The following is a 15,485-nucleotide window of genomic DNA, read 5'->3' on the forward strand; positions in this document are numbered from 1 at the left end:
TAGTTTAACATTACCAGAATCAATGTCATGCGAACTTTTTGAGACGACACAATGTGGCAGAGGAGAGGCAGTTGTGGATCGAAAAACGATTGTTTGGCACTATGTAACGTTGTGGAAACGAATATTGTAGGAGGAACAGGCCTACAAATTTTGTGTTGCAGTAGTTCTCATTCTTAACAATTCTTTTCTGATAGACTGCCACTTGAAAACAATCATAAGATCTTTTCTGACTGGCGCTGATTTTTGATTGCTTTCACCTGTCGATGTTATGATCGAGAACACGTGTTTTGAAACAGTATTGTTGATCATTAAATTTGTACCGTAAATTTAAAAAAGCTAGTTTCCACAGCTATTTTGAACTTTTGATTCTGATGTTAGTTTTAGCCTACATCCAGTCAAACACACCAGTCAGAAAATAAAGGGGTGTTGCCTTTCTTTTAAGGGAGATATTTCCACAAGGCAAAAGCACTAAGAAATAATGACTTAAACCCTTGTAATCCCGTTTGCTAAGTGGTTACGTGCCCGGCTCAAGATCACGCGGCGCTGGTTCGACTCTCAGAGTGTGCGCTTGAACAACGCATTTTAAGACTGCTCTCCATTCAGCAGCACCTAGTGAATGGAATAGTTCCCCGGCAACAACACTTCAACAATCAGAAAACTTCACTCTGCCAATCTCGGTAACCGCCCTGCGTCAAGAGCCTCTACAAGTAGGCTATGCGAAACTACCAGGAATAACCTATCAAGGCTTTGTCAGTCCGAGGATAAAGATTCAAAACCAAACTAACGTTTAGGCTACAGTAGAATTGGAATGTGTCGTCACGCTGACGTAGGTACATGGTGACGTGTAAGTCTATGAGTGGGTAGTATGGACTACTCCACGATCGTTACAACTTAGGCTACTATTTAACCACAACAATCTTAACCTACTGTACTTGCATTATGAAATCAATTTACAACCAAAAAGTTTTGTTTTCCGTCAACATAGAATGACTTATCGGCTGAATTGAATTCCCTAGATGTCGGATGTAGCCCAATACTGGTTCGTCTCACTTGAATCACTTAATGTTTGCAGATGTCTTGTGTGTAGCCTATTTAGTCCAAGTGCTCAAGGTAGGCCTACCCAAAAACTCATTGGTGTCTGTAAATCTTATGCTTCTAAACATGACATTATTTTCAACTGTAACAAAACAGTTGGGTTAGTTCATCAATGTCGCAAATTTAAAGTTTTGACTTCTCCAATCTCCATGTATGCGGCTGTAGCCTACAATAGGGGAGAGTGACCAACAGTGCCCCGATTTTTGGAAAATTGAGGTTTAGACATCAAAAAAAAAAATCTTTTCAAATTTTTTTTTTCTATTATGAAAATTCCTCCTTTTCTTTAGTATTTCCACATAAAAAAAAGTTTAAAAGTTTTACATAACTTTCATAATCAGGCGTTAAAAATCACCTGTCAAAGTGGGGCACTGTTGGATATGGTATCTAACAGTGCCCCGGGTAGGATCCAACAGTGCCCCTATCAAAGTAATTGATGTGTTTAGTTGCAATGTTGAGCCACTCTTTTTGCAATGATTACCCTAGGTATAAAACTTGTGTTAGTACCGGTAGTATATCACATGATGGATGACACTGAGCTGGTCAGGTCAAGACAAAACCTTTAAAAAATGGTAGGCTACATAGGCTACACAATTATCACAGACACAAAATATACCAGCAACAATATCATAACATGTGGGACATGCTATCTATCCATCGTGGTGACTGTGCTTAAACGAAAGATAGCGAATGGGTTTCAAGGAACCAAACTAACACACTGAGCTGTAGCTTATAGAACAGCTCAAGTTGATTTAATCAGAGCTGTAATTACCTTTTTAAAAGCTTTGGTGTTATGACCTAACTACCAATTGCAATGACAAGGAAGGTGTTTATTCAACAGTCAATCAGTGAAAGAACATGCAATGCAAGAAATTAAAGACATCATTGATTTAGCCAACATGGAAGGTAGGCTATAATTAACACAAGATACAGACACAACACACTTTGGTAGGCCCATATTGACATGTGGTTCACAAGAAATGGCTTGATTTATGGAGAAAAATAATCAAATCTGACAGACAAAATTACTAAACAATAAGCCTACATATAGTTCAGGCACTGGAAGCTTCTTCCACAGCCGAAATTTAGAAACATACCAAAAACTCCCCAACACCTATAACATTGCAATGACACAAAAATGACAAGATTCACTTGTTTCCAGGACAAGCACTCGAAGATTCCTCACAGTCAAAACACAGGGGTGTTTCATCGCTGTTTAAGCAGATTTCATGCGACCAATTGGTGCAATAATGTTTGCTTGAAGATCTTTCATTGGAGCATGCATTGCAACCAAAACAACAGCATTGCACCCAGTCTTCTGGATCTTCTGCACTGTATTGTTCTTGGCAAACAGTGCAAAAATAAATTTTATCAGAGGTCGAGGAAGCACCTTCATTATCGATAGAAGCCACTTAAAGAGCACGTCTAACAGGTTTGGGTTTTGTGATGGTTTTCTGTTTCTTCTTCAGCTTATTGGCTTCCTTCTTTTTATTCTTGGCTGGAGGATTTTTCTTTTCACTAAGCTGCGCAGTGATTCTGTTCTTGACGGGAGTATTGGTGAGAATTAATGATCTTCCCTTTTCTCTTCGCTTTCTTTTGGGTTTTTCAGTAGTTGTGAGACTGGCTTGTGCTTTTGGGTACGGCCGTACTACTTCCGGAGTGAAGTCAGTTTGAACTGGTGACGTAACGGGCAGTTCAAGAGTTGCTATTGTACCTTCAGAGATTCTGCCTTCAACCTCTTGCTCATCAACACTGGATGAAGCTGGGGCTTGTACCTCAGAGTCGAATTCTGGAGCTGGCTGATTCGTAACTTCAGATGGAGCAAAATCATCGTCGCTAAAGATGTTATCGGCAAATGGAAAACATCCAGTTTTTCTGAAGCTGGAGGTGATATTTTGCTGGTTAAATGCTTTGACATAGGCTCTTGCAAACAACTCGCCAACTTCATAGATAGTTACGCGTTTGGACGGGTTATTTAGCATCCAATTGCTGCACTCTTGGTGATAGTAAGTTTTCAGTGGGCCATACACACAAACATCAAGCGGCTGCAACTTGTGTGAGCAATGCGGAGGAAACGTCAAAAGCACAACATGGTTTTTTTTTGCGTAGTCCAATGACTGCACACCAATGTGTGATACATGGTTGTCCATGAGAAGAAGGACTGGAGCTTCCTCAGTGGGGTGGGAAAATTTCACAAAATGTTGTAGCCATTGCGAAAAGATTTCGGTGTTTGACCACCCTGATATGTTAGCAAAACCAATTGTTCCTGCTGGTGCTCCATTGATCATGTGGTCTTTAAAATGGACACGGGGAAACACCATCGCTGGAGGAATGGCATTTCCCAGTGCATTAATACAGCAAATTGCTGTAGTGGTAATCCCCTTTTCTGCAGAGGTTACCTGCCCTACTTGGCGAGATCCAGTTTCTGCAATTACCCTGCCTGCATTCTGGACTGTGCTTAGCCCAGTTTCATCCACATTGTAAATGCGATCTGGACTAAAGTTGTTTTTTTCGCACACTCTTCTTAGATTGTCAAAAAATTCGCTAACGACAATGCGGTTAAAACCAGTTTCTCGAGACAAGCTGGTCAGTTCAGGTTTTCTTAAAGATAGTTCAGGATGTCTTTTTATAAAAGAATTCAGCCATTTTTTTCCAGCCATTTTCTCTCTCGTCCAGCTTGGCGGAATTGCCTTGTTATATTTAACAGCAAGCTCATATGCAAAAAGTCTTGCATTTTTGAAAGTAAAGCCATAATGCAGCTTGGCAGTCCTTATGAAATAGCAACTCACAGCTTTTTGCTCTGTGGCTGAAAATATTGCATTTACCCCATAGTTTGGTTCAAAGTCGGACAGCTGCATATCGTCCAGTCCACCACTCTGGCATTTCTTCATGTATCGTGCCAGTGAACGCCTATTAACGCCAAAGCTTTTAACAGCTTTTCGCTGACTCATAGTACCATTCAGCACACACTTGCAAGCTTCCTTCATGTCCTTAGGAGGACAATTTCCAATCTTACGTCTTGCCATTTCTTGATAAGAGGACACAAATAGCTTTTTAATTCAGAAAATACCTAACAATCTGCCATTTAGAACATAAAATGTTGATAATCATTTTGGCACTGTACATTGATTAATAAAATCTCATGGCTTCCAACAGTGCTCCACCGGGGCACTGTAGGAGACCTCAGGGTGGGGCACTGTTGGAACCACGGGCCTACAAGATAAAATGGCGTCAGTTTTTTTTACCCAGGCCTACGATCTGAAACGTTATTACTGAAACCTAGTCTAGTGACTGACCAAACATAAAAAACTTGTGAAGCATCTCTGAAGCCACCGTAAAAACTGTAACAAAAAAAGTAATACAGTTCTGAAAATTTACTTTTTACCACCTAAAACAAACTTTCACTTCTGCCTACTCCTAGCAATGACTTATTTCTGCCTAACTTAGTTTCAGCAGCTTCTACGGACCACGTGGCCATGGTAATGCACGCTTGAGTGAATAATTTGTCACGGATTGTGAAAAACGATGGGAGGGGCACTGTAGGCACCCGGGGCACTGTTGGGCACTCTCCCCTACACAAATTAAATTTGTTAGACAAGTGAAATATTTAGAAATAGGCTTACTGGTGATAGCCTACCATCATCAGTGATGACGTTGGCATTAAAAGGCAAGTACGATCTCTTTATGTTACTGCCAATCAGCTTAGGTTCAAGTTTTGAAATTGTTCTACCGAAGTTTATAATGTCATGTAGCCTACCAATTATATTGTATGCCAATGTCGTCCCATATGGTTCTCAGTTAGGCTATGCTGGCAGAGGTCGGCAACCTATAGCATTAAAAGAGCCAATGTTCCCAAGTTTCTTCAAATTAACACATATTCGGAGCCATAACATGTAACTGTCGAGTTGGCCACTAAAACCAAAGGTAATTATAGCCTACACTTCATGTAGAATTTCTTTCAAGTTTTGTTTTGTACATGCGAATATTCTAGAATTTCAACAAACAAAGACTGACTATTAAACACAACACTTTTTAGTAGGCTACCTCCGGGCACAGTATTGAGTAAAAACATACATTTTCAAATAATCATTTATTTCACCCAGCTAATGCGATATTTGCTCCTGAATTTCACTGCACAGCACATCTACATTAGCTTGATAAGATGACACTTTGAGTTTCATCTGGGACTGCAAGCTCTCATCTGTTAGGCGTGAGGGTTGTTCATTTAGAAAGAAACTAGGCTTACTAGTAAAGATAACGCTGGTATACTGGCAATAATTTGCCAAAGTTACTGATTAATAACTAATGGCGATTTACATATTTAACAAAGAGTATCTGACACTTTTAACTGCTTACAAAATACTACAGGCTACTACAAACTGCACTGTGACACTGCCAGGTATAAGATAATGCTAACATTAATTGTGCGGTAAATCACGTAACAATATGCTCTTTATCGTTTCACAGACGGGCGGGCAAATCAGAATCTGTCCGTATACAATACATGCATTGCAGGGCTCCCATTCCTGGGTTTTTAAACCCAGATCTAGGTTATTTGCTACCCGTCTGGGTTTTTAAGTTTTTTTTGTAAAAAACGTTGATATCTGTTTTTTTTCTGCATTTTTCACTTTTCTTAAATATCTATTGATTTTGCATAAAATTATAGGAATCGTGAGCTGAATTAACCATTCTCAGTAAATTTTATTTCGTTACCCGTACAAAATTTAGCCTATCCAAAATAAATTCTGTCTGATTTGAAAGCTTCCTCCTGATCACAAATAAAGCATTCAGTTTCCAGTTTGAGTACCGGTAATAACTTTCAGTTAAGTTCAATTGCAGTTTTACCAGGCTGCTCTGCTAAACTTTTGGGTTTTGCCATTTTTCCCTTTTGTTGGTGTCAAATTCGTATGTTTACTTTGCCGTTTTGTACATGTTTGCGCCAGCAGCAAAAAATAAACTGAATTGAATTGAGTGAGTATCACTAGTTTTGGTTCAATTGCTAGTTTTGTGAAAAATTTGTTGATAGCAAAACAGGCCATGAAAAGAGCCGGGCAAAACTGTCATACTTGGAAACCTAAGACAAAATTGGTGAACGAAGTAATGGAGGGTGTTTGGCTGTTTGCCATCAACGTTATGAAAAAACGATTCCAAGGACAAAAAGACTTGCAGAAAATAACTGCTGTAGAATGAAATACGGTATATTTGAATAGTCGATGGGTACCAGTACAAAATTTGAAGATAGCAGAAAGTGTAGTAGACATCTCAAAGCTTTTCTATTAGCTATTACAAACATCTGGTTTTTTTTTAGCTAATCTGGTATTTTTTAGATAAAATCTAGGTTTTTTTCAAATTTGTGGATGGGACTTCTGATTAGAGATGTAAATGCAAAAAAAACAAACCGTTTTTTTTTTAAAAAAACGTGTTTTTTTTCAAAAAAAACTTGGGCCAAAAAAAACAAGCGTTTTTTGTTTTTTTTCATATTTTTCCGGAAAAGTTGCAAATTTTTCACAATTTGCAGCTTAGTTTCATTATAGTGCTCTTGAAAAACATTAAACTAGTAAAATTGGTTTTATTGGTGTGCTGAAATTCCTAAGTGTTTGTGCTTGGCAGCAGCATATTATGTGTTTTGCATAGTCCTATGTTGTTTCGCTTTCTTCTTCATTCTAAGGCATGTTTGTGGCAGTAGACCTGACAAACATTGACTTAATGCAATTTGATACATGACATAATGTAGATGAGTTAATTTATTTTTCCTTTTATGGAAGTTAGCTTACGATGTTAGTATACTGGTAGGCTACTGGTTATTCTTGTACACACTCAATAGGTTGACGAAATTTTGGCAAAAACAAGATGGCAGTATTCAGAACACACATTACCTTGTTTGTGGTAATTTACTAATGCAAGCTATTGCCAATAGCTTGTTTAAACATGTTTTTTATCTGATAGCTTAACAACGATGTATATGATATGCTTTATAAATTTTGAAACAGAAGTATTCTTTTTGTGTGTTGTAAGGTCTTAGACACTTTGTCATTGATGCTTCCTGCAGATCATTTGTGACATAATGCAAGAGATCTTATCACTGATATTTTCAGCTGTCAAAAGTAAGTGCATTTGTCAGAAAAGGTTTAGGTTAATGTTCCTTGGAAATGCCCACCACCCATGTTAACTATTGCTAGTAACTACCAATCATGAATGAAGAAATTTTCCCTTTAAAGTGGAGTTTTTCAGCACTGCTCAGTGTTCACATAGTGAATAAAATGCTTCATAATACTTTTCCTGACAAGAATAAAGTTTTACCCATATTCCCGCAATGCAGGATAAAGATACAAAACAAACATCAAAGATGAAAACTTATTTTATCTGGGAACTACGCTGGAGTAAAAAGGAGTGAAAATTGATCTCTTGTCGTTATGTACCAATAAAACTATGATGCGTAACTTTAATTTTCTTTTTTTTTTATTGGGTAGAGGAAAGATTGATGAAAAGTTTGGCAAAAACAGAAAAGTGCTAAAGTCTCAAAGTCCTGCAAACTAGTTCAAATTGGATGGATTAAGTGCAACCATACTTCTTTTAAAAATGTCTATGACAGCACAATGGTGTGATTAAGGGAAAACAAACATGACTATGACATCACAACGGAGTATTGAACCTCTTCGTGGAAAATAAAAAACATCAAAATGTTTCCATCTTTCACTACATTTAAATGTGATTTGGGCTAAAAGTTGGGACTTTAGCACTACACTGCTTTTGCCAAACTTTTCATCAATCTTTCCTTTACCCAATTAAAAAAAATGTTTTTTTAAAGTTACGCATCATGGTTTTATTGGTGCGTAACGACAAGAGGTTAATTTATTTTTATCTGAAAAAGTAGTCGCCAAAACTTGTTTTAATGTTCATAAACAGATAGCCCACCCCAGAAAACATGGGGTAAAGCTAAAAATTATCTAAATATGTTGAGCGGTTCTTGAGATATTGCCATTTTTCTGTTGCTCCTTATCTATGAAGCCACCTAGTGGCTAAGGTTATTTCACTTATAACTCGAGAACCGCTTGTGTGATTTTCATCAAGTTTGCACCAAATGCACATCAACTGGAACAACCTCTTGACGTTGTACTGGAAAAGGTGTGGAGTGCTGGTCAAAAGTGCCTTTGTTAAGTAGAGAAACAGGACACTGACCACCTGGTCCTAACATGCCCATTAACCAAAATCCCAGGTGGCTTCGAAACTGTACATGAGTGTGGTACTGCTTTTAACAACTGGCTTGACCAAATTACAGACAATGGTTGAGATGTGCCAACCATAGGACACTGTTACTACTATTTGAGACAATGAGAAATCTTTATGGCTCGTGTGTTGAGACTTGGGATCTACAAAATTGCAATGAAAAAATAAGCCTATACCAGACATATAGTCTGATTTGAAATAAGTTATACAAGTTATGAGACTGTTTCTTTGTTGAAAGAGACGCTATTCCAATGAGTTTACCCTAATTGCTCCATATTGTGACATTTAATGTCAAAATAGGTAAAAAAAACAAAAAAAACGAATAAAAAACAAAAAAAACGATAAAAAACAAAAAAAACGAGCTCGTTTTTTTTAAAAACAAAAAAAACCGTTTTTTTACATCTCTACTTCTGATGCATTGTAAGCCGTGAGGAGCAGCCATTATTCCTAACAGTCCTAAATGGTTTTTTTCCTTAGCAAGATAAAAGCATTAAATCTTGGTGAAAAAAAACATACTAAACGGATTTGTAAGTCATAATTGTCATATTCTGTCTGTTTACTGGTGTATTATATACAGAAATAACATGGACTTCCACTGTGACTGTGATTAATTACTGACAACAGAATGTACTTTCGGGATACTTGCCAGGGTTGCCAAAAGATTTTCTGGTAACCGGTCATAAGCATAACATAATAATCACATTTCAATACACTACATCCCTTCCTTCTCGGTTTAAAACGTAGTTTTCAAAGGCATTACTTCTTTTGATAAAAACAATTTTACATTAAATGATTATAACAGGTGATGATAACCATGAGCACTTGAACCAAAAGACGCATCATCATTAGGTTTCGATTACGTGAGCATCATTCATGCAATCTATGGTATACACAGATTAACTTATAAGTACTAACATTTACTGTCAAAAGCAATATAGCCATATACTAAAGATCATGATTTACACGTTTGCTTCTACTTTTTACACTTTGAACTTGAAATTGTAATAAAGAGTGTTGTGTGCGACGCGAACACAACAGGTGCGGTAGTTAATTGCGCCGGTGACGTCACGATTTTCCTAATCCACCCGGCAGGACTGAGCAACTGTTAAAGCACGCCAACTTGAAGAAATCACTCGGTTTCCAATGACTGCTTCGCAGCAATGAAGTTTATACGGTTTTTCTGTCAAGAAATAACACAACATAAGACACTAGTCACAATTCAGCAAGCACAACAGTCGAACTGATAAACGTACCAAATTTGTTGACAAACAGTTCTCAATCCACTGTACGGTACACAAGTTCCACAGGTTGGCCAATGACGCACTGAATAAAAAAATTCGCGATGTTACCTTACACAATTATTACGTAGGCTACCGTACCGTACAACCATAACGCTAGGTCAATAATCATTAAAAAACAAAGAAACGTGGCAATTCACTTGGCCTAGTTAAGTTAAGATCGGTTTACGAGAATTAATTTCCATTAGGCTGACAAATTATTGGTCAATAATTCAGTAGTAAACATAAATCCACAATTCACGACACAAATCAATCAATCATACAATTCAGAATAATGAACGTACCGGTAGTATGACCGGATCAGTAATGCCAAATGATGCACTTGTACGCGAAGGATTCTATAGTGATTGACTCTGCAATATTTAAGTTTGAAGTATTAGCCTAACAACAATTTACGCACATCAGAGATACGTTACGTTTGTTTACGGTAGACAGTCAACATTCAGCTATACAAAACATTATTACATCACAAGTACGCTCACCAGTAAGTTGAACTTTGAGAGATAGCAAGCTGCAAATATGGAATTCAGCCTACACGCAAATAAGTATTACCATAGCAGTTGTCAAACTTAAGTCCTGTAGAAGTACATAACAGAGAAGCAGCTAACAAAGCATAAACATCAATCAATCAACTTTCAGTCACAAACTACAGTAACTAACAAGTTCGGCTAGCTGGCAAACTAGCAGCAAAACGAAAACGTCTCGAAAGTTCCATAGACAATCTCGTGGTGAGTGTTGCCATTTGCAAAAAGCGATAACATAACAATGAAGGGGAAACGACGCTAGGTGGCGAATACACAAATTAACGGGAGTAATGCGGTAAAACGAAAGGCAGGCCTATCAAGGACCTGTTGAAAATCTAACACTCCCGGGCCAAAGAAGGGCCAAACTGGCTCGTTCTTTTCATGAATAAAAGTTTTTCAACAGTCTATTGTCATGTAACAGTTCAGTCTTTAGTCTCTTCCTCATCGCTCTGATCTTCCAGCAAAATCTCAACGGTGTCTATTGGTGTCTCATCTTCATCTGGATCATCTTCTTCCCTTTGGACAATTACACAAAGTTTGGATATTGGTCTCTTCAGAGATCCGGTTGCAGTCTTCACTTCTACGGAACGAACAACGCCGTGACGATCAGGAAATGTTTCAATTACTCTGCCTAGTGGCCATCGTTGTCTGGGAGCAGAGTCATCAATCAAAAGGACGATGTCTCCTCTTCGGATATTTTCCTTTCTGTGAAGCCATTTCGTTCTTGACATCACAGATCGTGGGTATTCCTTCCCACTGCTTCCAAAAGGTGTCTGCCAGAAACTGCACATGGCGGTATCGATCACTTGGTCGGTAGCCATCTCTGTCGCAGCTTAACATTGGCGGTAAATTCGATGAAGAATTCAACTTCAACAAGTGGTTAGGTGTCAGGGGTAAGTCGCCATCAACTTCCAGTTTCACATCGGTGAGTGGTCTTGAATTGACGATGTCTTCTACTTCAAGAAGTAATGTGTGCAATGTGTCATCATCGAGTGGTTGTTTTGGTAAGATGTTCATAAGAATTTGACGTACTGTGCGAATCATTCTCTCCCAGGCTCCGCCCATATGGCTGGCTGTTGGGGGGTTGAATGACCATTCTATTCCTTGTTGTTGAAGGCTCTGGTGGATCTGGTTCTGATTCCACTCATCGATGGCTTGCTTCAAGATTCTTTCACAACCCACAAAATTGGTTCCATTGTCAGAGAAGATTTTCTTGATGGGGCCTCTGCGAGCTATGAAACGCCGTAGGGCATTTATGAATGCGCCAGTTGTCAGGTCTGGTGCCACTTCCAAGTGAATGGCTCTAGTTGTGAGACATGTGAAAAGGCAGCCGTATCTCTTAATGTCACTTCGTCTGTTTCGGACATTCAGCGGCCCAAAAAAGTCAACGCCAGTCTGTGAGAATGGTGGCTGTGACATTTGTAACCTTGCTTCTGGCAGTTCTGCCATGAGCTGTTGTCTAGGTTTTGCGGTCCTTCGCCGGCAAGGCAGGCATCTTGCAAGTACCCTTTTAACCGCAACTTTGGCATTAACTATCCAGTATTTTCGGTTAATATTGTTCAGTGTATAGCTTTCACCCATGTGCTTCGATTCGTTGGTATGACAATGTTCAATTATCAAGTCCGTTAAGTGGCGCTCTGGAGCTATGATAGCAGGATGTCGCGTTTCGAACGGTAAGTCGGATCTGTCGATTCTTCCGCCAACACGTAGAACATCTTTCATTAGGACAGGGCTGAGTTTTTCGAGTGGGATCCTCTTGGCTTTGGGCATGTTTGGATGTTTTCCTTTGGATAGAGATTTGATCCAGGCTGGAAAACTCTGACGCTGCTCGTATTTGATTAACTCAATTTCTGCCTCATCAAGTTCTGGCACACTGATTGGTCCTTTCAGTGTAATCTGGGTTTCGTTCTTCATGCGCATCAGTAAGTACGATTTGAATCTCAGGAACCAGGCTACTGATAGTTTCAGTCGGCGCAGAGATGAGAAGTAGGAGATTAGCCTGTTTGTTCCTTGGCTTTCAGTTGTAGAAATGGTAAAGGTTTCGATTTTCCTCTTTGGTTTGTAAGCAGCAAAGATATCTTCAAATTGTGGTTTCTGAGCAGTTTGATTGGGCCATTCTTCTGGAGGTTTCCTCAGAAAATCTGGACCATTGAGCCACATCCCAGAATTCATCAAGGCTTTGGCCGTCATGCCCCTTGAAGCTTGGTCAGCAGGGTTCTGCTTCGTGTCACGGACAAGAAAATTTGAAATGTCAGATTCAGCATCGAAATTACCTAAACCTGTCTCCTTTGGTCGAGTACCTCTAAGCAACCAGCCTAAAGGTGTCCTGACTGCATCAGGTCCTTGCTTCGGGTTAGGTGCAAAGCGGCTTTCAATGCATCGGTGGGCGACAGCATGATCATTTCCGATCAACAGTGTAACTGTACCATGGTCCAGTTGCTTCAAGTCAATGCCTTGGAGGTGCTTGTGCGTTTGCAGATACTCCGGAGAAGGCGCTGGAGTTGGCTTGGTAGGTATCTTGTCAACGACGATCACATCTGTCAGTTCTTGCACTTCGCCGCCAACTACTGGTAGAACTTTCAACGATACAGTTGAAGAATTAAAGGAATATGGTCCACTCGAAGACAGTGTTTGCACCTGGAAGTCACCAGATGGCTCAGGTTTCAGTTCAAGCATCTCTACAAGTTTTTGTTCACAAAAGGTGCGGTTTGAACCAGAATCTAGGAGAGCATAAGTATGTATTACCTTTCCTTCTCCTGTCACACGTACGGGAACGATGTCCAAGTAAGTTGCCGAGTTGCTTGTTCTGGAATGGAAGGTTTCTACAACTTTATTTGTGTTCTTTTCTGATGGTCTTCTTACGGGATCATCTGGCTGGCTATCATTTCTTCTATTAGCAATGGGATTAGGGTGTCGTCTCTGGATTTGTTCTCCAGTTGTGACCAGATACCGATGTAAAAGAGAATGATGTGATGAGCTTCCGCATTCAGTGCATTTACCTCGGCTTCTGCAGTCGGCACGTATGTGATCTGGTCCAAGACAGTTTAAGCACAATTTGTTGTTCCTTACAAATTGCTCACGTTCAGTGACGGATTTGGCTTTGAACTCTTTGCAGTGTTGCAAATAATGTGTACTATCGCACAGGATACATTGTATGAGTCGCTTGTTGCCAATTCGGAGCTGTCCGGATCGTTCAGTAGGTTTTGTCACTACGTTAAACAGTGAAGCCTTTTGTTTCCCTTTGGTGTCAGGCTTGTTAAGTTTGTCGACATTTGATGAAAAAAGTTTCACGCCATAGATTGAATTTGCAATCCTAGATTCGTTCGTTATGAAGTCAGCAAAATGTTGGAATCCAGCCACTTTTCCAGTGTCGTCATTGATTTTCAGAGCTTCAATTACCCACTTTTCTTTCAGAGACGCTGGCAGCTTATTTGCAAGGCAGGTGATAAACTGCACGGTATCCAAGTTCGAAGCTTCGGTGTTTGAGCTCAATGATGAACAACATCTTTTCAACAGGACGGACAACTTCTCCAATTGTTCGGGTTCGTGGTGAGAAATTCTGGTAACAGCTCTCAAGCGTTCCTCGCAAGCATGCGCAATAACGTGTGGTTGGCCATACCTCCGTTTTAATTCTTCCCACGCTTCATCATAGCAGTTGTGACCTTCGCTGCTATCGGCAAGGTGCCTTATTTGTTCACAGACTGCATCACAGCAGTGCTGCATGAGGTAAGACATCTTCCTGTCGGGTGTCAACCAATCAGAAATATGGGACTTAAAACGGTGCCAGAAAGCCCAGAAATCGAGTGGGTCACCAAAGAATTTCTTAACATCTGGTTTAGGTAGAAGTCGTTCTGAAAGATCAGGTTGTCGGCTAGTATAATAACAAGGGTAATTTACCTTTTGGTCTGGCATTCTTGCAGATGTTGCAGTTGGTTCTTGTTTGTGCCGCTCATCACCGTGACGCAGAGGTTCCAGGTGTGTGTCTTTGTGAGTGAAGGTTTGCTGTGGCAATCGTACGGGTGTCATTGATCCAATATTGATAACCGAAGAAGTATCATCTTGCCAGAGTGCGGCTTCAGTTTCGGCAGCTTTAATTTGACGCAGGTCTTCAGCTTCGGCTCTCTCACGTTCAAAGCGAGCTTTATCCTGCTCCAACCGAGCTTTATCCTGTTCCAACTGAGCTTTCTCCTGTTCCATGCGAGCTAGTTCTTCTTCCTCTCGTCGCCTGGCATCATTCTGTTCTTTTGTCAAACGAGCTAGTTCCAATTTGGTATGTGCTTCACGTTGACGCAAACTGTACGTTGTACTCGATGACCGAATGCTTCCGGATTTGGAGCGGTGAGAATGGGTACGCAAGGACGAGTGATGTGAACGTAGTGGAGGAGTTTTAGTGTCTGTCCTCTCGCATTCCGTGAACCACTGTTTGGCTCTATCAGCAAATTCTTCTTTACCTTGAATGTAATCCCGTTTGGTTGAAAGACCTCCTGGAATTTGTTCATTGTCAGGGACATCGACACAAAGCGCCATTAAAGAGGCATAATTTTTGTCAATTTCTAACAGGATAGTCTGTACTTCTGTGAGGTTTTCACGTTTGCTCATCAGTTGTTCACCACGCTTGTAGCTGTCTCTCAAAGTATCAGCTGCTTGTTGAATAGCTTCGGTTTTGGAATCCATAGCTGTGTATGCAAATCCGCTTCGTAACAGCATAAGCTAACTTCAGCAAATGAGAGATGTCACGTAACACTGATGGGAACTAGGTAAGTAAACGCAAATTTGATCGTCAGGTTGGTGAAGATCAGCAGTTCGGTTCAATTGACGAAATCAGCTTCAGTTCAAAGATGGTCAAGCTTTAATGTCAAATTTGAAAAACGATGTTGTGTGCGACGCGAACACAACAGGTGCGGTAGTTAATTGCGCCGGTGACGTCACGATTTTCCTAATCCACCCGGCAGGACTGAGCAACTGTTAAAGCACGCCAACTTGAAGAAATCACTCGGTTTCCAATGACTGCTTCGCAGCAATGAAGTTTATACGGTTTTTCTGTCAAGAAATAACACAACATAAGACACTAGTCACAATTCAGCAAGCACAACAGTCGAACTGATAAACGTACCAAATTTGTTGACAAACAGTTCTCAATCCACTGTACGGTACACAAGTTCCACAGGTTGGCCAATGACGCACTGAATAAATAAATTCGCGATGTTACCTTACACAATTATTACGTAGGCTACCGTACCGTACAACCATAACGCTAGGTCAATAATCATTAAAAAACAAAGAAACGTGGCAATTCACTTGGCCTAGTTAAGATCGGTTTACGAGAATTAATTTCCATTAGGCT

General features: G+C 39.9%; 1 protein-coding gene across 1 annotated transcript; it reads right to left on the minus strand.

Moving 5' to 3' along the window:
• Positions 1-10,563: 10,563 nt before the first annotated feature.
• On the minus strand, positions 10,564-14,815 carry LOC145775434 (uncharacterized). Its single transcript, XM_082586730.1, has 2 exons — positions 10,899-14,815; positions 10,564-10,846 (listed from the first exon to the last, which is right to left on the minus strand). The coding sequence occupies exons 1-2, from the start codon at positions 14,813-14,815 to the stop codon at positions 10,564-10,566; spliced, it is 4,200 nt and encodes a 1,399-aa protein (XP_082442856.1).
• Between the last annotated feature and the right edge of the window lie 670 nt (positions 14,816-15,485).

The sequence above is a fragment of the Aplidium turbinatum genome, chromosome 8 (assembly GCF_918807975.1).
Source record: "Aplidium turbinatum chromosome 8, kaAplTurb1.1, whole genome shotgun sequence".
Classification (NCBI taxonomy): Eukaryota; Metazoa; Chordata; class Ascidiacea; order Aplousobranchia; family Polyclinidae; genus Aplidium; species Aplidium turbinatum.

Bases quoted from the DNA above. Each gene is read 5' to 3' on its own strand.
- LOC145775434 (XM_082586730.1), bottom strand. From the start codon at position 14,815: ATGGATTCCAAAACCGAAGCTATTCAACAAGCAGCTGATACTTTGAGA. The intron at 10,847-10,898 runs GTGGGAAGGAAT...ATGGCTTCACAG, and splicing joins GCAGACACCTTTTGGAAGCA to AAAGGAAAATATCCGAAGAG.